Raw genomic sequence first — 24752 nt, 5'->3', positions numbered from 1 at the left:
TTTGTGGAAAAGATTTCCCTGGAAATTTCAAAACATAAGTAATTAAAGAACAACCAGAGGTTGGGCACAGTGGCCACATGTATAATCCTAGAACTTTGGGAGGCTGAAGTGGGAGGATTGCTTGAGCCTCAGAGTTTGAGGCCAGGCTGGGCAACATAGTTGGATTCTGTCTCTGCAAGAAATGTCATTAAAACCTAGCCAGGTGTGGTGGCACATGCCTATACTGTAGTCCAAGCTACTCGGAAGGCTGAGGCAGGAGGATATCACTTGAGCCCAGGAGTTTGAGGCTGCAGTGAGCCATGATGGTGACACTGCATCCCAGCCTGGGCAACAGAGCAAGACCCTGCTGTCTCAAACAAAACAAAACAAAACAAAAACAAGGAGGAGGAGAATAATCAGGAATCACAAACAAGCTGACATTTTTCAAGCTTGCTTTTGATGTCTATCACTTTACTAAGAAAAATAATAAATTCATTATATAGATAAAAATGACACGTACACTATTCCAATATTTGTTTCTTGTTGCAGGAGAAACCATCAAGAGGAAATCTTTTCTGGTGTATCATCATTAACACAACCCCCAAAATAGAGTAAGATTTAAAAATAGTTAATAGGGTGGTATATTTACACATACACACACATAATTTTTATATTTCCTGATTTACCAAAGACATGCTCTTGGGAAGCTGTAGACCTTATTGAAAAGTCTGGTCGTCTTTCCTTCTTTTATTTTCTGCAGTAAACAGACTGTATGAATCATTTGGCATTGGTGAATTGTGTTGTATCTTCTCATGCGTGTATTCTTGTCTATACAACTAGAAAGCGAGTCTCCGGAAGCAAGTTCCCTGTGGTGCTAATAAGCCCAGTGCCTTGTACATAACCTGGGTGCATTAATCATTGATTGACATGTGCATTTGCAGGGAGGAGCCTGGTAAGATACACTCAAAACTTTTATTCATTGATTTACAAAATGTACAATATTTACAAAGTTTAGGCATTAATCCCATATTGACATGAATGCTGTGGAGGGTCTAAAAATAAATATGTGGCACATAGCTTAATATACACATCATGGCTCTTTACACTTAAGCCATTACCAATGGTGAGATTTAATGGAGAATTTAATGTGTTAGAAAAGTCAGATGGCTGATCAGTCCTGGACCTTCCATGTGAATGACCTCCCTTGGCTCCTTGAGGCTGGAGATAGTGAGCAAATCATTTTCTTTCAAGAGAATTAAACACAAGCCATTCTGACAGGCACATGGGATGCATGCAGCAACATCTATGCAGAGTCTGCAAGCACTCCCCGGGTGGTAGTTGAATCTGCACCACTGTGGAACTGATCCCTGTACATCAGCCAGGGGGGCTTTGGTGTGGTCACTTTCTTGTTTCTTATTCAATCACATGCAGTACTTGGAAGATGTCAGTGGAGTGTAATCATGCACAAAAATGGTACTTGTGGGTATGTACAACATCAAATTTTCATTGTCTTATAGCATCTTTAGATGCAACATCAACTATCTCCTCTTTTAGCAAGAGGGATGAATGAGGAAGCCAAACCCCTACTCCCCAAAGAAAAAACATCATCTGGGGACACATGCAAATGGCATCCTGCAACAGCAGGGCGAGATAAACTCCACATGATAAGATAGATGAATTCCCATGAAGTCAGGCCTGAAAGTATTCCTACGGGGATAATTCCACCTTTCTTTCCTCTTCAATCCCACCTCATCCCACATAACCTAAATCTGAAGGAAACGGCTTCACAACATTGTGTTTGAGTTTGGTACCTCCATTTGGAAAGTGGAAATACTAGTAACATTCCTTATAGGATTCTTGCAGGGATTAATCCTAACTTATGTAAAGTGCTTAGCATAGTGCCTGGCACATATGAGGTGCTTAATAAATGTCTTGCTTTCTCTCCCTCTACTTTCCTACCCCAATTAAAAGTAACATATTGATAAGCCTAACAAACTCTGAATTAAGGCCATTTGATGCAATTTAGATTATTTTGTATCAGAGTTACTGCTGTCAGTTCATATTTAGTCCCTGAGGGAGTCTCATTTTATGAGCCAGAGACATTTTTCTATGGAGGGCAGATGGACCCTGACAACACTGTCCTCTTTATTAGCCATGGTTCTACCAAGTTTCACACAAACACATCCCAAAACCCTGCACGGAAACTTAGACCAGTGATGGTCACCACCTGAATGATTCCTGGACACCATCACTGAGGAAACCATGAGAAAAATCCTTGAGACATATTGCTCTTGCTCACGTTAACTTTTTCAACACTGGTGCAAGTATTATAGATAACTTTCAATAAACATATATTAAAAGCTCTACCACTGTTGAAAATACGTATTCTAATTTGATCACTTTGTTCAGAATAATGAATTTTTTAGAATATATTTTAGTTTCTAGTTATGCCTTACAAAAATAAATACTGTTTAAATTATTTACAAGGAAGAAGAAAAATCATAACTTGGGGTACAAAAAATACAGGAAGGATGACAAAAACTTTACCATCTACTTCAAAAACAATATCTAAAAGAAATAAAAATTGCCCATTGAGTCTCCTTGTTAGTCTTGCAATCACCCCACTGGTCTACTTTCTCCTCATCGTCGCATTTTATGCCTTGCTTCCCTATCATTCTAAAGACAATTTAATGCAGATTCTTCTCCATAAAGTCACTGGGGATTTGGAAGTGGGAGCTCTTTGGCAGTACGAACTGCCGATGGAGTAAGAAGCTGGCTGAGCCACTTAGTTGGCCCTCAGAATGAACTAGGACTAATCTCCACACATTTTCCTTTCATTCTGAAATCCTCTGTCTAGATTACCTATGGCTGAATAGAGCCCCATATCTGGGGAAAACAACTCCATCCTGGTTTGGGGCTCTGGACACAATTGACTCAGGTGGAATCTAGGATCTCATGAAGCAGAATTAGGTGCCAAGTCAAGGAGAAGGCCGATCTCACCAATTACATGAAGTATATTATATGAAGAATATATTATAACACAGTCACTTTATGGACATTGGCTCCATTAAGTGGGGGAAAATCCTCCTCCAGGCACCCCCACAAATGTAACGAACTTTTATGATTGCCTTTTTGTCTTCTGCATGGAACAGAGGGAATGTAATTCCCAGCACTGGGAGAAGAATGTTAAGAAAATTAATTGAACAAATGGCTGGAATTGTTGGAATTACTACTCTTCCAGGGACTCAGTCAGAATTTCCAAGGAAACAGTCCATTCGTTTTGGAGTCAATGTTTTAAAATTCTAAAGCTACAAATGAATTCATGATTATATTTAAACCAATGGTTCTTTACTTTTCTCCTGAAAAGCCCACATCGATACATGCCCCTATAACATACTCCTAATATCTTAGAGTCTCAGGACCTACTGCATTTCATGCACGTATTCTTCCAAATTAAGAACCCCAGATCTCGATAAATGCAGAACTACTTCTTGGAATGAAAACAAAGGTTTATGGTATGGAACTTGGGCTGTACTGAGAGAAGGCTTTGATGGGTCCTGGTTAGACTCAAAATGGCTACAATGAAGCAACATTTATTCCTCATGGTAAGTGGCAATGCTTGGCTGTGATGACCTCCAAGAGTGTTGTGTCACATGTGTGTAATTACTGTCAGGCCAATGACTCATGCAGGACTGTGGACCATCGAGATCCCCACGGATCGCTATTAACACATGGAGCCACCGAGCTGCTATAACATGAGCCCTAACCACAACCACAAGCAGGACACTATCACTGACATACAGCGTGGGTGCCTGTTTGTCTGATTTATAGGTGACGTCGTGGCAAAAGTGGCATCAGTTTCATTTCGGGGCAGCGGCAAGTTACAGATATTTCCTTCACAACAAGAAGTGCAGACCTGAAAGAAAGGAAGAAAAAAAGATCATGAGAAGCCAGCATGTCTTGGAAGGAGGCAGGGTTTTTGAAGGAACTGTCACCCACATGGCAAGATGCAAGTAAAAATTACCTGATCTATGAAGGAGATGGAACTCTACGTTCAGGAAGGCTGGGGATAATATTTCATCTAGAAGCAATCTGGTCAACAGGAAAACTCCCCAGGCTAAACTTCAAGAGATCTAGGTTTTGTTTCTGACACCCCTCTACTCATACGATTCTTAGAAAGGTGTGTAGCCTTCCTGGGCCTCAGTTATTTCACCCTTAAAATGGGAATAACGAAACTCGTTCTTTTTCCATGAGGCTCTTTCTGACTACTTGAGGAAGAGAGGGTAAGCCTTCATTTGCTAAGTTTTCAAGTGAGAGTCAAGTGGCAACAACCCAGGTAATTTCAACTTGTGTACTGACTTTCATAGAACTGTTTGCATAAGTGTCTCCATTCTCATTGGGTGAGTTAATGTTTGAAGGGTTTTCATTCATGCAGCTATTCCTGCTTTACACCACCTTACTTGTAGATCGTAAGAAAGAAAGAAACCCACAGAGTTAGTGCAAAAATTGTCTTGGGGCTACACAAAGTATAGACCAGCCGCTCCAACATCAGCTGGGAGTTTGTTACAAGCGCACAATCTCAAACCTTGCCCCAGACGGAGAATTAGAACTCCATTTTAACAAGATTCCCAGGTGATTCCTAGTCATGGGATGGTTATTAATAATATTCTATACAGTCATTATCCTGCAGGGATTTGAGTCTTTAGTCACAGTTGACATGTGCCAGGAAGACAGTATAATGTTACAGAGATAGACTCCAAACCAGAGGTGAGTTGGAATTCTGTGCCTGTTACTTACCAGCTGTGTGACTGAGCATATGACCCAACTTCTCTAATCCTTAACTTTCTCCTTAGTAAAGAGGCCACAGTAACTCCTCAGAATCAAGTCCAATTTGCTGGAGAGGTCAGGGAAAGCCTTTGGTTTTACTCAGTTTGAACCAGGAGCAGAGTAGGCAGATTATATTTAAAATTTTAATTATTAGTGTATTCAAGAGGTTGCTTGAAAATTAGGTGTCTGCCTTAAGAGAAAGAAGCCCTTACTGACAGTGCTGTTCCCAGGTATTGAGAGTGGACATTGCCCAAACCAGCAGGAAGGCCACCGGCAGGAGAAGTGTTCAGCTGCTAAATAAAGGCCAAGGCCTGATATGTTAAGGTCACAGGTACAGACAGCAGGAAGGCGAGGCTGCCTTTCTGTGATCTTTACATGGCCCTTCAAGGCTACCTCCCAAGCTCATTTTACACTGAGCGCTTTTGTACGTAGGCACCAGGTGTTTCCGTATACAGGCTTCTACAGGTACCAGGTGAAAAAGCTTAAGCAAACACACAAGATAGGTCTCTTGTCACCTATCTAATGACTCAAGAGCCAACGGACCCTCGCCAAACTAACATCCCAGTCACAATATGAGCCCTACTTTACAGAAAGTTATCAAAGCTGAATTGCCTCAGTCCCCTTGTGATGAATGAACGGGGTACATCTGCAAAGCTTCACCGTGATGGGCATCACTGGTCCCTCGCTCCTCTTTTTTCTAGTAGCTTTATTACTTTCCTCTGAGTGAAGAAAGGGTTTACAATAACACTGAATACCCTCTTGATGTGTGTTTACACAATTTATATCAGTTGTCCTATGCTCTGGTATATATGTGTATTCTTTTAGAGCAAACACGAAAGGAAGAGTCTTTTCATAGAGCATAAAGACAGTCAAAAGGCAGCCTTCATGGGGGAATAAGAATCTGCTCATGATTACTGGCAGATGTCTGAAGAGAAGCAGCTGGCTATGTAGTACTGGTCACTTGCTCTGTTGCCCAGACCTTGTGGCCTTCATGCTCGGAGTCTCTGCAGCCAGTGGATAAGCACTCTTCCAGCGGGACGCAGCGTTTGGTGACTGAGATACTGTTTCCTGTGACTTCCATTGTGTGCTGAGTGTAGCAGTATCTGGTCTCTGTCAACAGAGAAAATATATTTTATTTGAGATGGGAAATGTCGGCCCAACCTGCCTAAAAGGAAGATAACAGGAGTGTCAGCATTATCATTTCAGAAAAGACCTAATAGCACATAAGATGTGCATTGCTTTGAGTTTATGTCCACCCCCAAAGACCTCCTTGGAGAGCTCCACTGTGCCATGGTAGGAGGACAGTCTTCAAAGAATAAAGATTTCTCTGCCCAGCATTATTCCCATAAACCAAGACACAATGGTTTCTCCTTGCCTTTCAACAAATTTTGCCACTGGACTGATTTTTATTTTTAGGGGATGAGTGGTTCGGGGGGGATGACTTAAGAGGTATAAGTCATAGCAATTTTAAGGAAGATGAAAGGACAAAGAGGTTCAAAGAACTCAGGGTTAAAATGAGTTAGGCAGACAACAGCGGTCCTCAAGGAGATAAAACACTACAGCAGTGGCTGGCGTGTGTGTGTGTGTGTGTGTGTTGGGGGAAGCAGCTATTCACAAGAGCGGAACAATTCAAAACTTTGTGCTATTGAGCATAGCTGGGTCCAGGGTGCATTACAGAGGAAGACTGAAACAATAATGAACATTTTTCCAAAACTGAGGAGCTTCGTTTCTCCCTAGCGTGATTTCAGTGTCTTCCTAGGACGACAGATGAAGGCCATGAAGGGAGTTTCCAGAGGTCCTTCTATGTCTAATGAATCTGAAAGCTTGTGATTTCTTCCAAAATTCTTTGGGGGAACTTTTTATGTGTAATTTAAAAACTAAAGAAAAATGGCTTTGTCAATGTAATTCTTTAAGACCTCCAGGCAATATTCAGCTTTCTAAGTATGGGATTTAGGAGAATGTTCTTGCTCTCCTTTCACATTAAAAAAGAAAATGAATAATTCTTAAGAAATGTCACCGAGCTGTTTTTCATCCACATCTTGGACCCAACTTTGCATGCTTTATACATTTCAGATGTTTAGTGGCTAATATGGAATTATGACCTCCTATGAGATTATTTATTAGGCAATAAAAAATCCCCCCTACCAGATTCTGTCATGATTTTGGCAGCTTTTAACTGAAGAACTAATGTCCAAAAAATAAAGCATAAGAAAATTTTAGGTCCTGAGAATGAGCTAATACAGACCCATTAGCACATCCTGGAAGTCATCAAAACTCAGGGGTTTTAAGTCTTCCTAGAGACCCTCACCTGACAGGAATCCCAAATAGTTTCCAATTAAATCGTACTAAGAGCTGCCACATTCCCAGTGGTGATGCTATTGGTGGGTGTGCCTGGGCAGAGCGTGTGTCAACACCCTCCCCTAAATGCTGTCCCACACTGCATCCTGGCTGGAATTGTTAGTTGGATTGGGCTGAGACTTGCTCCAAGGTTGCTAAGGGTCCTACGGAGCTCTTTGGATGCTCCAAGGTTGCTAAGGGTCTTACGGAGCTCTTTGGGAGTAGGGTAAGGTCATCTGGGGAGCTCACAATAAGAATAGTTGAAAGTTTTCTACCTGGCAATAATTCTCCCAAAGCCCTAAACTATGTTAACATTGGAGTGATAGCTTTTCTGATGAAGATGAGGCAGCAGCTCTCCACTTTTTTAAGCCTTTGACAGGTTTTGAAAAATGGAGGCCGGTGGCCTGGGAGATTTACCACATCTTCTAAAAGGACTGGTTTACTTCTTTGGTATCAGACTCGATGGACACTTTATGGTCACAATAGGTTCATCTTTCCCACCCCCACCCCAACTTCAAATGTTCTAGAGAGCAATAAAATCAGGAATGTTCTTATCTCCTGTCTCCTCTTCATGCAGACAGCTAAGAGCAGCTGCCAGAGGTTTTACTGCTCCAAATGTAAATCCGAGCAGATAAGATCATAGGCTTATGGAATAAGTAAATCACTACATAGCTGCAGTTTTGGAAATTAGCCTTTTCCTCCAAGTAGTGAATTATCCTGTTTTAAGTAAGCCTTAAAATAACAATTGGTGAACTTGATATGACTACTTCTTTGTTCATACTTTTCTATCTTTAACAAAATATCTTATACATTTATTAATGGACAGCGTATTCCATTGAATGAAAGTAGATACAACAACTGATGAAAATAATTTTTCAGGAAAACATGCAAAAGCTTAATACCTAGTAAGCTGATGTTTTGCCATTCTGGGGGTAGAAGGGAGATCAGTGCAGTAAGAATTTTTTCTTTTACTTCACCCAGTCCAATTCATGAAACAAAAATATACAGAGAACACTGCCCTCACTTCCAGCAGTACAGACCTCAGTGCTGAAGCATCAACCCCTCAAAAGCATTTATTTCACTTCTTATCTTACAAAAATCCTAGGTGAGTTATGAAATGTTAATGTGGAAAAAGGTTCTGTGGTTTAAGAAGTTTTGAAAATGCTCAAAGTTGAACAGGTTTCTTCAGTGCACAATTTATGAGAACCTTCTATATGTGTCGTGATCTTGTGATCTCCAACAGTATATTGGGGTGAACAGGCAGAATTTCCCAAGTAGAACTAGGTGGGCCACATTTGGCTTATCACTGGACTGGAGTAAGGATAAAAACCAAGTTTCAGCCACAGAGCATTGTTCTCCATGCATTTTGAAAACTCCTTGGGTTAGTAATGAGGTAATATGAGAATCAAGCCTGCTGATAACTTCACACTAAAAGGATTTCAAAGGCTTTTATCTAAAAGATAAAAAGATGAATTTGAATTTCCACCAGGTTAGTTTCAGTCTCTAAAATCTCATATTCTGCAACTACACGGTATTCCCAGAGGTTGTGAAACAAAAGTCTTTTACTATTAGATTCACGGGCATTCAATTAAAATCAGAAATGGAAAAGAGAACTTCATCAACAATTGGAAAATGTAATTTTTATGAAATTCACACCCATGTGCACGCATGCACACAGAGTTCATAATCTAGTTCTGAAATTTAAAAGTAACCCAAAGCTAAATTGCAAACTTTCATTTACCCACCAATATTGTTTTTAATAACAGAAACTATATTTAAACAAAACATACATAAGATGATTTGAATTGAGACATTACAAATGTCCAACTTTCTTATAAAAGGTTTTCTCACCACTCAATTATTCTTCACAGTTCTGCTAGTTTTAGTTTCTTCATAAACATACAGGTTGATAAAAATGATGCTAGAGAATAATTCTTCACGTGTAAGAAAATTAATGGGTGGAGAATACTTTAATAGTAATACTAAGAATTATATTGAAAAATGAAAAGCCAGTCACAGCTGCCTGCTCTCTCCCTGCCACCATTCCTTACTGTTCACGCAGCTCTTCACTTCTGCCACCTACTTCCCTGCAACGACTGTTCCTTCTGCATCAAATTCCATGCCCTTTTCCCATGTCTGACCCTGCAGGATCTCTTTGTGACTCTGGGACTCTACTATGGATAACCTCATCTGTGGGACTCTCCATCCTAGACTTCAGAGTTCCATCTTACAGATGTTCTCCTCATCTCTGGTCTCTCCACTTTCAACACTTTCCCTAATATGAAAGTCAATATTCTCCCGTGTTCTGTCCTTGAACCTCTTCTCACTCAAGTGGCCTCGTCAAACTTCTGATGCCATGTCTTCAGTCTGACTCTTTCTCCTGAACTGCAGAACCAAATTATCAACTATTTTCTGGACACTGCCAGGATCACCTCACACTTAATGTGTCTCAACCCAATGCATTATCTCCCTCCCCTTTGCATCTTTTTATCTTCACATGTATCTATCTCAGGAAGGGACCTCCTGGTCCCTTCTCCAGTAACTTGAACTAGAAATCTGGAATCAGCTCAGACTTCTCCCTAATCTGGGAGTCTCCAAGTCCTCTGAAATGTCTCCATTATCCATCTGATCTTTCCTATTCCATTTTCCATTTCCTCAATTCAGGACTTCATCGTTTCTTGTTTTCTTTGTCTCTAACATGCAACTCACCATACATGAAAGCATGAATGCCACCTAATTGTCAAGGAATCCTGATTGTTGAATTACTATGCCTATTTGGCCTACCTGAGTGGCTTGGGAATAGGCCATTGCTCTCTGCTCCTGAAGCTGTGTGTCAAGTGCATTGGAGTAACTGCTCTTCCCTGATAGAATCATCAATTAATTTCATTTCTAACTCAGAGCCTGGCATTTGAAACTTAGCCCTCATTACTCAAGGTTCTCCTTGATGGAGGCTCCAAACTATCTCATTGCCTCATATATACCTTGAGACATAGTACCACAACTTTTGACCATGCACGATGAAAAATGTGCATCCTTAGCTTGGTCTGCATATTTTTTCCTATCTTCTACTCCTGGATGCCTGATATTCTTCAAGGCTCAATCCAAATGTGATAAATTCTGCGAAACCTTCCTGATCTTCCTCCCAACCAGGTCAGTGTTATCTCTCTTCTCCATGTTGCCCCAGTCCTTCTTAACTTTCTCATTTGGGGTATCTGGCTTTCCTTTTAGATCAAAGTTTCTGATCAAAACAGTTGACCTTTTGTTTTTAAACTTTTTTTAAAATTTCACCTATTATTTTGAGATAACTGTAGATTCCCATACATTTGTAAGGAATACTAGTAACAGTGAGATCCTCTACACCCTTTACCTAGTTTCCCCAAATGGTAACAACTACAAAACTATGGTATAATATCACAACTGTGATACTAACATTAACCCAGTCAAGATAAAGAACATCTTCACAGCCATAACCATCCCTCATGTTGACCTTTTATAGTCACACCCTCTTCCCTCCTGCCCCCACCCCTTCCCTAAGCCTTGGCAACCACTAAACAGTACTGCATTTCTATAATTTTGTCATTTTGAGAATGTTATGTAAATGAGTCACACACACGTAATATTTTGGAATTGGGCATTTTCACTCAATCTCATTCACTGGGTTTGTTAATTTTTAAGAGTTTGTTAACTTTTATTGCTGAGTAGTATTCCACAGTATAGATGTTGAAAGGACATCCAGGTTTGTTTCCAGTTTAGAGATATTATTAATAAAGCTACTATGAACATTTGTGTAGAGGTTTCTGTGTGAATATAAGTTTTTACTTCTCTGTATGACTGACCAGAAGTGAAATTGCTGGGTTACATGGTAGTTGCATGTTTAGTTGTTTAAGAAACTGTCAAGCTGCTTTCCAGAGTGGCTATGCCATTTTACATTCCTGCCAACAACGTATGAGTGACGTAGTTTCTCCTCCTTTTTACTAGCATGTGGCATTTTTCCTATTCTTTATTTTAGGTATTCTGATAGAAGTACAGTAATATCTCATGCTTGAAATTTGCATTTCCCTTATGGCTAATGATGTTACATATGTTTTCATGTGTTTATGTGCCATCTGGTTATCTTCTTTGGTGAAATGTCTGTTCATACTTTTCCTATTTTCTAATTATGTATTTTGTTTACTGGTGCGTTCTGAAAATTATTTATATATTCTAGATAGCAGTTCTTTGTCAGATATGTGATTTGCAAATATTTTTCCCATTTCATAGCTTGCATTTTCATTCTCTTAACAGGGTCTTGTGCAAAAAGTTTTAAATTTTGATGAAGTTCAATTTATTACTTTTTCTTTTATGAGTCATCAAGAACCTCACCTAGCCCTAGATTTATGAAGATTTTTTTCTATTTTTTCCTAAATGAGGTATGTTTTTATATTTCACATTTAAGTCTGTGACTTACTTTAACTTCTGTAAAAGGTGTGAGACTTGGGCTAAGATTCATTTTTTGCCTGTGAATGTCCAGTTCCTTCAGTACCATTTGTTTAAAAGGCTATTTTTTCTCCACTGAATTGCTTTTACACCTTTGTTAAAAATTAGTTGGGCATATTTTTAAGGGTCTATTTATTCTGTTTAACTGATCTATGTCTATTTCTCTGCCAATACCGCAGTCTTGATTACTACAGCTATATATTAAATCCTGAAATAGGGTAGTTTGATTCCTCCCACTTTATTCTTCTTTTTCAAAATCATTTTAGCTATCCCAGTTTCTTACCTTTCCACATAAACTGTAGAACACTTTTGTCTGTATCTTAAAAAAAAAAAAAAAAAAAAAAAAACTCTTCCTGGGATTTTGACAGGAATTGTGTTAAACCTATATAACAATTTGTACAGAATTGACATTTTACTATGCTGTCTTTCAATCTATGAACGAGGTCTTTCCATTTATTTAAATTTTATTTTTTTCATTGATGTTTTGTAATTTTCAGCATACAAGTCCTATATATGTTGTGCTTAGATTTACCTGTAAGTATTTAACTTTTCTGAGCAATATAATGGTGTATTTTAAAAGGTATATATAAATGGTACATTTTAAATTTCAGTGTTCACATGTTAATTGATAGCATATATAAACACAATTGAGTTCTGAATTTATCTTATATCCTATGACCTTGCTAAACTCATTTATTAGTTCCAGGAATTCTCTTCAGATTTGTTGGAATTTTCTATATAGAAATCATGTTATCTGTGAAAAAGGACAGTCATTTTTTTCCTTTCCAATCTGTATGTCTTTTATTTATTTTTCTTGTCTTATTGCACTGGCTAGAACCTGCAGGACTGCACTAAATAAAAGTAGTGAAAGCAGACATAATTGCCTAGTCCTCTGTCTTAGCAGGAATGCACACTGTCTTTTATCATTAAGCATAATGTTAGCTGTACGTTTTTTATCGATGTTATCAAGTTGAACAAGTTTCTCTCTGTTCCTGTTTTTCTGAGAGGTTTTAATCATAAATGGTGTCTAATTTTGCCAAGATACGAACATGTGATTTTTCATCTTTAGCCTATTAATACTGTGGATTATATTGGTTGATTTTCAGAGATTAAACCAGCCTTGCATCCCTGGATTAAGCCCCACTATGTCATGGTGCACAATTCTTTTCACATATTGCTATATTCTATTTGCCAATATTTTGTTAAGAACTTTAGTGTCTATATTCATAAAAAATAATAGATTGGAATTTTGTATTTTATTTTTTGGTTTGTTTGGTGCTGTCTTGATCTAGTTTTAGTATCAGGGTAACTCCGGCTCCATAAAATGAATTGAGAAGTATTCCCCCTTCTCCTCTATTTTCTGGAAGATTTTGTATAGAACTGGTGTTAATTACTCTATTAAAACGTGGTAAAATTCTCCAGTGAAATTATTTGGGCCTGAATAGTTCTTTTATGGGTGTTTTTAAGTTATATAAAAAAATTTCCTTATAGAACTATTTATTTCATTTTAAGTGAATTGTGGTACTTTGTTTTTTTGAGTTATGGTCCATTTCATCTAAGCTGTCAAACTTATGTTTTTGAGCTGTTCATACTATTCTCTTATTTTCCTTTTCTTAGTACCTTAATGTTTTCCTCCAATGATTTTAACTGAAAAAATTGTATGTCTTTATAGTGTACAATGAAATGTTTTAGTATATGTATTCTCATTGAGTTTTATTCTTATAATTATTTCCTGCTTTTTGTTTAGGCTTGTTTTTACTTTTGGTTTTTCTCTTCCTTTTCTACCTTCTCGATGTGTGAGCTTAGAGAGTTGATCTTCCTGTTTTTAAATAAGTGCATACAGTGCTATAAATTTCTGTTTCAGCACTGTTCATTGTCTTTTTAATTTCCCTTAAGACTTTATCTTTGATCTGTGGATTATTTAGATGTGCATTGTTTAGTTTTCAAGTGTTTGGTGATCTTCCTTTTATTTTTCTGTCATTGATCTCTAGTTTTGTGTGTCAGAAAACACTCCGTATGATTTCAATTTTTAAAAGATTGTCGAGGTTTGCTTTCTGGCCCAGGATATAGTTTATTTTGGTATGTGTTCCATGGTCACTTTGAAACAATGTATATTCTGGTGTTGCTGGATGGAGTGTTCTGTAAATGTCAATTAGATTCTGTTGGTTAATGGTGCTGTTGAATTCCATATCTTTGCTTATTTTTTCTGTAGTTCTACCAGTTTTTGAAAGAGTGGTACTGAAGTCTCCAACCATAATTGCAGATTTATCTATTCCTGTTTTCATTTATATTATTCCGTTGCACATATTTTTCAGCTCTGTTATTTGATGCTTATATATTTAAGATTGCTGTATCTTCTTAGTGGACTGGCTTTTTTTATTATCATGCTATAATGTTCCTCTCTGACTCTGGTAATTTTGTTTGCACTGAAGTCTTTTGATTAATATTTCCACATTATCTTTTTCTATGCTTTTAATTTGCTTATATAATTATTTTGAAGTAAATTTATTACAGATGACATATATTTGGGTCATGGTTAAACATATTCTGTCAATACATTTCTTTTATTTTGTATATTTATGCCATTCACATTTAAGGTAGTTATTGATATGGTAAGACTTAAATTTTGTTGTTTTCCTTTTTTTGTTTTCTTTTTCTTACAGTCCTATGGGTTACATGAATGTTTTTTAGAATTCCATTGTGATTTATCTACAGTGCTTTTGAGTATATCGCTGCACAGTGCTTTTGAGTATATCCCTTTTTAAAATTGTTGCTTAGGTATTAAATTATATGCAAAACTTATCATATTCTGCTGGCATTGTAATTTTACCAATTAAAGTGAAGTATAGAAAACTTACCTCTTTTAATGCCCTAATACCTTCCCTTGTTTGTAATAATTTTTTTTTTTTTGAAACAAAGTCTTGCTCTGTCGCCCAGACTGGAGTACAGTGGTGTGATCTTGGCTCACTGTAACCTCTGCCTCCCAGGTTCAAGCAATTCTCCTGCCTCATCCTCCCGAGTAGCTGGGACTACAGATACCCACCACCACGCCTGGCTAATTTTTGTATTTTTAGTAGAGATGGGGTGTCACCAACATGACCAGGCTGGTCCTGAACTCCTGACCTCAGGTGATCCACGTGCCTTGGTCTCCCAAAGTGCTGGGATTACAGGCATAAGCCATTGTGCCTGGCCATAATATAATTATATTAAATAATCCACTACAATATATTTATTAGAACCACATCAGACAGCAATATAATTTTTGCTTCAACTGTCAAACATAATTCAGAAAACTCAAGAGAATAAGGACATTCCATTGTACTGTATTGTAGTATAAAGTATGTTTACTAAGTTTTTTCTCCCTTTCTGATGTTTCAAGTTTCCTTCTTTTATCATTTCCTTTCTTCATATAGAGCTTCCTTCAGCCATTCTTTTAAGGTAGGTCTGCATCATATAGAGTTTCCTTCAGCCATTCTTTTAAGGTAGGTCTGCTAGTGACAAATTCTCTCAGTTTTTCTTCCCTTGAAAATGTCTTAATTTCTTCACATTCCTGAGGGATATTTTCTCTGAATATAAGATTCTGCATTGATATTTTTTTTTCTTAACAGTTGAAAAATATTGTACCGTTGACTTCTGGTCTCCATAGTTTCTGATGAAAACATTTCATTGAACTGATTTTTCTCATATCAGATGTTCTTTTTCTCTTGCTATTTCAAGACTTTTTGTTTGTAGAAGTTTGATTATGTGTTTTTGTGTGGATTGCTTTAGTTTTATCTTTTCTGGGTTTGCTCAACTTCTTAGAAAAATGTTTAGCTGCTGTTTCTTTGAGTACTTTTTTCAGCTTCACCCTCTTTCTACTGTTCTCTTGGAACTCTGATGATGTAGTGTTAAAACATTTGTTACAGCTCCATAGATCTCTGAGGCTCTGTAGAAGTTTCTTTCCCCTCAGACTGTTTTCTATGTGTTCAGATTGGATAATTTTTATTGCTCTATTTCCCAAATTCACTAATTCTTCCCTTTATTCCTTTCATTCTGCTGTTCAGCCCATCTATTGAGATTTTTATTTCAGGTACATTATGTTACAATTCTACAATTTCCATTTGGTTCTCCTTTATATTTTCTATTTCTTTGATGAGATTTTAAAAATTTGTTTCAGGTGTGTTTGTAATTACTTACTGAAACATTTTTATTATGACTGCTTTAAAACCCTTGCCAGATAATTCTAACATCCCTATTTATCTTGGTGTTGGTATATATTGATTGCTATTTTTCATTCAGTTTGAGATCTTCCTGGTATGACAAGCAATTTTTTAAATTGAAGTCTAAACATATTGTTATTATGTTAGGATACTCTTGATCTTACACTCCCTGTTTGAGAGTGGCGAGAGTGCCTCATTAATGCTTCCCCTGTGGCCTCTACTGATGCCATGGGGTGGGAGATGTGTTGTAGCCTCATTGCCAGTGGGTGGTGGTGAAAGGTAAAGTCTTGACTCTCCATTAAGCCTCCTTTGACACAACTGTGGTCAGGGGAAAGTAGAGGCATCTCATTGTTGCTGGTGGAGGTGAAGTCTAGGCTCCCTAACGCAGTCTCCATCGACACTGTGGAAGAGACCTTGTTATTGCTTGGTGGGGAGGGATAAAAATCCCCTTTACTTGTCCTTCTCTGATACAATCCCAAGCAGAAAGGTTGGGACATCTCATTACAGCCTGTTGAGGATGAAGTCAAAGCTTTCCATTCAGCCTCTGCTGGTATGGGGTTGGGGCTACAATTTTTTCCATAGTGTTTTGCTGAAGTAGAACAGCTACTGTCTAAAAGTTACCTTTCTAGGCTTCCCCCTTCCTAGTCCTTTTGCCAAAGAGCAAACTTTTGTTGGAGGTTTATTTTGCCAGTGTCTATCGCATTTTTAGAATGCTGACTTCCTCAGCTTCAAGTCTAGAATATATGAGACTGAAAGAAAACCTAGTGAACTAAGCACTGTGTTGTTCCTTGAGTCTTGAAGTCCCTAGTCTGTCATTTTCTTTACCCCTTTCAGTCTTTTCATGTTTTTGGTTTGTTTCTTAATAAATAATGTTCAGAATTTTTTGTTTTACTTAGCAGGAGGAATAGAAAAGTACATCTGCTCCATCTTTCCAGAAATGGAAGTTTTCAGCTTTTGATATTTTGGGCTAATTTTGTTTTGGGCACACTGCTCGGTGAATTGTATGACATTTAACAGCATCCAACAGCCTCTTCTCACTAGATGCCAATGTCATGCCGACAATAACAACTAAGAATGTCTCCAGACATTGACAAATATACTTTGGGCAGGGAAGAGGGAATTGCTCCTGGTTGAGATCTACTGTTGTGTTGTACATTATAATCTTGAGAATCAGGCCCATTCTTGTTGGTGTCTGCATTCCCTCCAACATATAACACAGGGCCTTGCACACAATAGCAGGCATTTAATCTCTAATAAACTCTGTATTACCAGCAGAGATGGATGGGTACGAAGAATATATCTAGCTGAGCTCTTCCATTCAAATGTGAACCAAATTAAAACATTTTAATTTAGTTCTATGATGTCTATAACATATCTCCTATTGCTGTGTTTTGAATAGTCTCGTCAAATTTAAAAGAGAAATAATACTACACTTCTACCAGTAGTGCAATTTTCACATACTATCACCACCTCTCAAAATTATTTGCCAGGACTACCAAAAGTAAACCTATGCATATTCTATGAAGCTAAAATTCTACTCCTCAATATACATCCAACAGGAATGGTAAGTCCTAGAATGTGTATAGAAGAACTATTCATACAAACATAGTGTAAAAAATGTCAATTAGTGACAGAATGAATAAATGATGGCATCTGTTCACATAACAATGAGAATGAATGGATTCCAACTAAATCTAAAGAAATGGATGAATCTCACATAATATTGAGTGAAAGAAGTCGAACACGAAAGAATTGTACTGTATGATTCCACCTCTACAAAGAACCCAGTAAGAGGCAAAATTAACCTACACTACTGGAAATTAGGAGGGTAACTATATTAGTTTCCAGGGTTACCATAAAAAAAAAAAAAAACACTGAATGATTGCTTAAACAAAGGTTTTCTCAGTCCTGGAGGCTAGTAATTGAAAATCAAGGTGTTGGCCAAGGCTGGTTCTTCTGAGTCCTCTCTTTTTGGGCAGTCTTTTCCTTGTGTCTCCACAACAGCTTCCCTCGGTTCCTGTCTTTGTTCCCATCTCTTCTTACAAGGATGCTTGTCAGACTGGATCAGGGCTCACCTGAATGACCTCACTTAGTTACCTATTTAAAGACCCTATTTCCAAATACAGTCTCATTCTGAGGTAATAGAGGTTAGGACTTCAACATACGAATTTGAGAGCAGGTAGGGGGAAAAGTGGGGAGGACACAAGTCGGTCCATAACTGAGATGCTTGGTGGTAGGAAAAGTGACTGGAAACAGACATGCAGGGAGCTTCTAAGATGCAGGGCAATTTCTTAATCAGGGTGCTGCTTACATGGAGTGTTCAATTCGTGAAAGTCCATCACACTATTTACTATTCTATATATATATATATATATATATATATATATAAAATACTTCAAAGTTCAGTAAAATTGAAAGCAAAAGAAAAAAAGAGCCCAAGATGAAAGAAAAGAGACTCAAGAAAAGGATGAACTACAAATTGAGTTGCAGATAAACTGAATTATTTAAAACTTACCCTAATTAGGAATTACTACAGTCTCTGCTTTCAGGCACCAGATTGTTCTTTTGGCTTTTCTGCTCTTATCAATTACTCTCCATAGATCTTTTAAAAAGATGTGTTTTCTCCTCTTGTCCCAAGTAAAAAATTCCTCAAGGCAGAAATTAAAAACAAATAAATGCTCATCAACCTGACTAAATCATAGCTGGTTGGTCTCCTCTACCCTGAAGTCAGCACCTCTTGAGGAAGCTGCCAAATGGAGACTTCCCTATCTTTTTTAAAAAAACATTCCTCCACATTTCTTAATGAACTTCTCACTTGAGGAACTTCTTTTAAAACTAATCACTGAAATTCAAGAGGCAATGTACTTATTACCAAGGCCAACTCCAAAAAGGCAGTTGGGAAGGTATGCAAAGGTAGTGAGGATAGACAGGACTTCATGGTGAACAATGGTTAGAATAAAAGTGATGAGGCAGGCCATCAAATGGAAGCGTCCCAGTTGAGGCAACTGGATTTGTAAAAAATATTTGGACAAAACATTGTGAATTGGAGAAGGTTAGATGCTCTCAGTGTATGAAAAATGTCTTGTATAGGCTGATAGAACTTAAGGGTAAAAACTTGCTGGAAAAGTTCTAAGACTAATTCCGAGAATTACAAAGCCAGCTGAAATGGACTGGCTTACATTGTCTTACCAAGAAAGAGAACAAAATTTAAAAAGCCAATTAAAATGTAAACAACAAAAATCTGTGTGAAAGCACGGGACTGCCGTTGTGGACTGGATTTAAAGAGCAAGGTACCAGAGAAAAGACAAGCCCCCTGAGTGGTGCCTGACATTCTATACCTGTTCTCCCCTCAAGGCTTTTGCTGATTGAAAAACTGCACAGGTGGAGAGGCTGAGAAACCAAGCAGAAAGCTCTGCTAAGGGACAGAGAAGTAGGGCAGCACCTTCATCAGTCTCTAGGGGACTGGGAGCACAAACAGGAGATCAGAGCTAGCGGGGCAGCCGCAGGAGAAAGGAGGTTCAGAGAAGCGAGACTGATAGTCTCCACATAGAATTCCAGGATGGCAGTTATTTACTTTCATCACTTTAAAAATGTCATCTGGTTAACTTCTACCTTCTATTGTTTCTGTCAATACTAGGTGTTGGCAAGATTGTGCAGCAACTAGTACCTGCATGCACTGCTGGTGAGATTATAAGTGGTACCGTCATTTTGCAAACGGTCAGGCAGTATCTAGTAAAGGCAAGGCTTACATACCCCATGCCTAGCAATCCCACTTCTGGGAAAGACCCAGCAGAAACGCGTATGAACATGTACCGAAAGAGATACAGAAGAATGTTCATAGTATTAAGAAACTGGAAACAATCCAAATGTCCTTCAATAGTGGAACAGATGAATTTTAGTATATTCATATAATGATCTACTACACATCCCTGAGAAAACATGACTGTGCTGCTCAAAAATCATAGAGGAATTTCACATACATAATGTCTGAAAGCAAGGAGTATATTCTATACCACTCCACTTATATGATGCTCAGTGATAGTAGTCTCAACATTGTTACCTTTGGGGATGGAGTATAATGACTGGGGCACCGCAGCAGCCTCTGGGGTTCTATTGCTATGGGTGGAAACACGGCATGTTCACTTTGCAAAAATTCACAAATTGTGCACTTATGATCTCTTCACTTTGCAGTATGTATGTTCAACTTTACTTTAAAATTACTTTTAAAAAGGAGGAAGTCTAAGACTTTCACTGAGCAATATGACAATAATATGATAAGAGACATCATCTGAAAACATCTTATTACAAAGCAGCCAGAAGTGTTGGATAAAATGTAACCAACACTTTTTGTAAATGTACAAATGAATTCTCCCAAAAGGAAAGTGTCAAGGGCCAACACTGGATAAGTTACTGATTTCTCTCTCCTAGGGAAAGAACAATGTTAAAAGATAAGCTATAATAAATTGCAAGGCGCTGGGTCCCCATGGGATTCAGAGAGAGAACAGAGACTCCTGTATAAATGAAAAAAAATTGGAGGGCTATATTCTAACGGTAAAATTGCCTAAAAGGAAGAAAATTCCACCCTTAGGTTAAGTGAAACACAAAGGTTGTCTGTTTCAGCCTGGGCTATGTCTGAAAAAAGTCAATAATAAAGAAATCGTTCCTGAAAATTTGTAACCCATGGTCTTGTCCTCAGTTGAGCTGAGGATCACATTTACATTTCTTGCTTGTAGCAAGAACCATCAGGCAACTGATCTGGAAAAAACTATCAAGGGATATGTCCAGCTTTTTCTTTACTTTTACAGAAAAACAGTGAACAGCATAGAAGCTGGAGCCAAAAGAGTATGTGTCCTCTAACTCAAAAATTTCCTTTTCCTGATTATATATCAGCAATACTTTCAAATGGAGATTTTGCCTTAGAGGGAGGCATCTGTACTCCATAATTAAGAAGGAACATAATGTCTTTGGCTTAGGTATACTCCACAAAACAGGCCTTTTTAAAAACTGTAATGTCTTTGACTTCACATTTAATTCCACAGACTTTTAATAACCATTTATACAGTCCCTCTCTCTAGGACCTATTCATCTTACAGCACAGAGAAAAGTCATGGGCAAACATAGATCCAACCACATAACACTCTTGTTTTAGATCATCAGTTCCTTCACCTGGCCCCTCACATAATATGATTTCAAGATCCTTTTCCATTCTGGCTCACAAAGTCAAGAAAAATTGGACAGATTTATGAGTAGCTGATGAAATTAAAGTTGTTGCAAAGGAAGTGCTCAGAGACCAAAGATGAAATGGAAGCCAAGCAAGTAAAGCAACCAGAGTCAGTTATTGAGAGAATCTTAAGTTCCCGTTTCTGGGAAGGAGGTATGGTACTATGAATCTGGAAGCACCAGAGGCACAAATAATGTAATGGAGGAGAACGCACTTACATCACACACCTTCTGAAAAGAAGAGGGACAGGGAACCTGAGTTAGCTACAGGTGTGTCCAACTGATGCCGCCACTGCCAAAAGAGTGATTCCAGTCAGGAGGAAGCTTTCCTGACACTTACTTGGCCAAACAATAACTCAAAACAAGTCTGAATCCCTGAATGTCAATTGCTAAGATACACTATGTCTCTATGCACATGCATGTGACTGAGGTCAGCTTTAGAAAATGCATGACATTCAGTGAATCCCCTAAGCAATTTGGGGTGTGCACTTATTCTGTGTATATAAGATTGAATACTTAGGTGAGATGATTTTTTCACTTTCAACAAATTATTTTCACATCAGGTGATAATTTAAACCTAGTTAACTATGTCACAAAACAAACCAAAAAACCAGGAATGTCTTAGAATTTCCATATCTCAGTTGCCCTTCCTAAGCCCATTGGTAGTCCTAGAGCTGCTTCAGACTACTAACAAGCAGAAAAATCTAGAGTTAGCTAGTAGTGAAATACATTTTCTATTTTAATTTATTAATAAAATGGCATTTTTCCATTGTTAGAAAAATCTGAAGAAAACCTGGAGGAAAGAGCAGAAGACTCATGGGAAATAGGGCTGGCCTAACAGGAAGTTGAGTGTGGCCTCACCCCTTCTCAGGTTACAGCTTTAAGTTCCCACTCCTTACCTGATGCTCAAGGCCCTACAAAAATCACCTGGCTCCACTATTTTGGGTCCATAATCCTCTCATACAAACTAGTTGCTACTCCCAGGTCAGGTCTCTCCCCATCCACTGAGCACACCTGGGGAGTCTTGTCTCTACACCTTTGCTCTGAGTGAGCTCCTGGAAGACATGTTCTCTTCAATGCTGGACCTCCAGTTCCAAGTTGTTGAGCTACTGCAATCTTCCCAGCACGTGACGCTTTCGCTGGCCACCTCAGTCCCCAGTAGCTCTTCTTCCTGTAAACTCCCACAGCGCTTAATGCCAGGTTCCACTTGGCACTTACCTTTGTCCTGCTAATTCTGACATCTGATATGTTCAGATCCTATCGGCCCAACTAAACTGCCTGATCCCTGAAAGAAGAAACCAGATTCCTATCTTTCAATTTGTAATTCCCCAAGGGGCCTAGCATGGTTGTTTGGTATTTTGAACCTCAGTGCATGACTTTCTATTTATCCCTTCAAATTAAAGGACAAAAAGATAAAAGTAGAGGAGAAAAAAGAGAAAAGGATAAATTGTGTAGAGACCACTCTGCAATACCTTTAGGTATCTGGACTTTGAAAGGATAGATTATGACCTCAAAAGAAAGCATCAAGATGGAACTTCCTCTTTTCTCTGAGAGGCATTCAAGCAGTGTTTCTGGTCCCTTGTTTTTTCTTTTTGACAGGGATATACTTGTATACCATCAAACGTGGCCCAGAGCCTACACAGAATACCAGTTCACATTCCTTTTTCCTCTGCATTATCTCCACTAAGGTTACCTCAAAGCTCAGTCAGTACCAGAAGCAGCACAGTCACATTTTGCTATGGTCTGAATGTGCCCCCCAAAGTTCATATGCAACTTAATCACCAATATGAGGATATTAAGAGGCGGGGCGTTTAAGGAGTGATTAAGTCATGAGCATGGAGCCCTCATGAATGGGATTAGGGCCCTTATAAAAGAGCTTGAGGGAGTGGGTCTGTTCCCTTCCCCCGCTTTTGTCTTCTGTCATGTGAGGGCACAGTGTTCCTCCCCTCCAGAGGATGCAGCAACAAGGTGTCACCTTGAAAGCAGAGAGATGATGCCCTTCTAGAACCTGCCAGCACCTTGACCTGGGACTTCCCAGCCTCAAGAACTGTGAGAAATAAACTTCTATTGTTTATATATTACTCAGTCTGAGGCATTTTGTGATAGCATCACAAGTGAACTAAAACACACTTCCCATACACTAGCTCTAACCAACAGGTACCAGCTTCAAAACCAAGTCAGCTAGCTTTATCGCCACAGGAGCCAGCCCAAAGACGACTATATATACAAAGCAAATCATCTTGGTTTTGCCTAAAGTCATTGTTCATAATGGTTCTGAAATTTAGTTGCATATTAGAACCATCTGGAGGGCTTTTAAAAATCCTTATGCCTAGCTGGATCATTTAATATGAATCGCTGGGAATAAATCTAGGTGTTAGAGTTTTCGAAAGTTTACCAGGTAATTTCAATAGACAGCCAAGTTTGAGAAGCAGTGGTTTAACCAGATCTATTAGCAATGGTCATTCCACAGTAGGTAATGTTAGAAAATACTGGCCCATTTGGAAATGAATAGTGACTATAGGCGACAATAAAACTTATTTTTGATTACTCAGATGGCTGGATATCCAGTTTTCAGTTAAGCCAATCTTTAGTGCTTCCATGTTTTTTTCTGTCCTGTAGACCCCATTATCATCTCTACCTAAAAGTAAACAAGAAGAGTCTAGAAATGACAACACTACATTTCTCTTATGTACAGGAGCTCCCTGTGGTTCTTGCCCCTGACTTTTCATTAGAATCAACTGCAATATTTAAAGTACCAATGCAGGGCCCTAATCTCCGAAATGCTGGTTCAATTTGTGTACAGCTGTGATTCTTAACTCATCACCTGACAACCCTTTAGAAATACAAATTCTCAGGCCCTATCTCAGACCTACTGAATCAAAAATGTAGGTGTAGAAGGGTGTGGGAGCAGAAATCTATGTTTTAATAAGCCCTCTGGAAAATGATGCTGCTGCTGAAGCTTGAAAACCACTGGTCTAGGCAGGGCAAAGCTTTCAGTGATTTCTTTGAAAAGTTTCACAGGCGCTTCTACTGCACACCCTAGGTGGAGGTTCCTGGGTTAAAGAGTACTAGCTTGGATAGTTGACGTTTCCTTTAATTTTGGTTTCCATGCTCTCCCAATTTCCAATCCTCCATGAGAAGCAGAATACCACTCACTGGGCTGAATATGAGAACTCTTGTATAGTTCCCGTGTTATGTTGAAAAATAATGGATTTGGTGGTGTTGTGTCCAAGCCATTTTAACAACTGAATTAGATCAGCAGTGAAACCCATCTAACTACTCACTCAAACATTTGTCAGTAAAATTCCCTGTCCTCATTATCTCTACCCCCACCAAATAAATAGACTTTCCTCCAAAGTAAAATAGCCAGTTAACAGTGACTCTGTAGCCAAATATAACCATCTATTTTTTATAGGATAAAAGAGACATGAATATAATGGGTATTTCTTTATTTTGAAACGGGCCTTTGGGTCAAAATTCCATGCTTCAGTTCAGTGTTCATCTCATCCTTCAAAAAAAAACTTAATAGTTTAAAAATCTCAAGGGATTTTATTTGTGCAATGATGACATTTAGAATTCTAAATTTTAGAGACTGCGTGAAAGTCTCTGGCAAGATATGTAATCAATGGAATCTTTACATGAACATCAATTCATACATTACATCAAAGAGGTTACTATGCACTGACTAATGCCTCAAAGAGTGGCAGACAGACT

General features: G+C 38.4%; 1 protein-coding gene across 1 annotated transcript in view; it reads right to left on the bottom strand.

The window, feature by feature from the left end:
• Window positions 1-739: 739 nt before the first annotated feature.
• The window catches only part of LYPD6 (LY6/PLAUR domain containing 6), a 150162-nt gene continuing 126149 nt past the window's right edge, over window positions 740-24752 (bottom strand). The window contains 2 exon segments of the mRNA NM_001194767.3: window positions 740-3895; window positions 5786-5916. Of these exon segments, the coding sequence (NP_001181696.1) occupies window positions 3728-3895; window positions 5786-5916 (299 nt within the window). The 3' untranslated portion in view covers window positions 740-3727.

The sequence above is a fragment of the Macaca mulatta genome, chromosome 12, assembly GCF_049350105.2.
Source record: "Macaca mulatta isolate MMU2019108-1 chromosome 12, T2T-MMU8v2.0, whole genome shotgun sequence".
Classification (NCBI taxonomy): Eukaryota; Metazoa; Chordata; class Mammalia; order Primates; family Cercopithecidae; genus Macaca; species Macaca mulatta.
The sequence above is the reverse complement of the archived record's forward strand: the minus strand, read 5'-3'. Positions and strand labels throughout refer to the sequence as shown.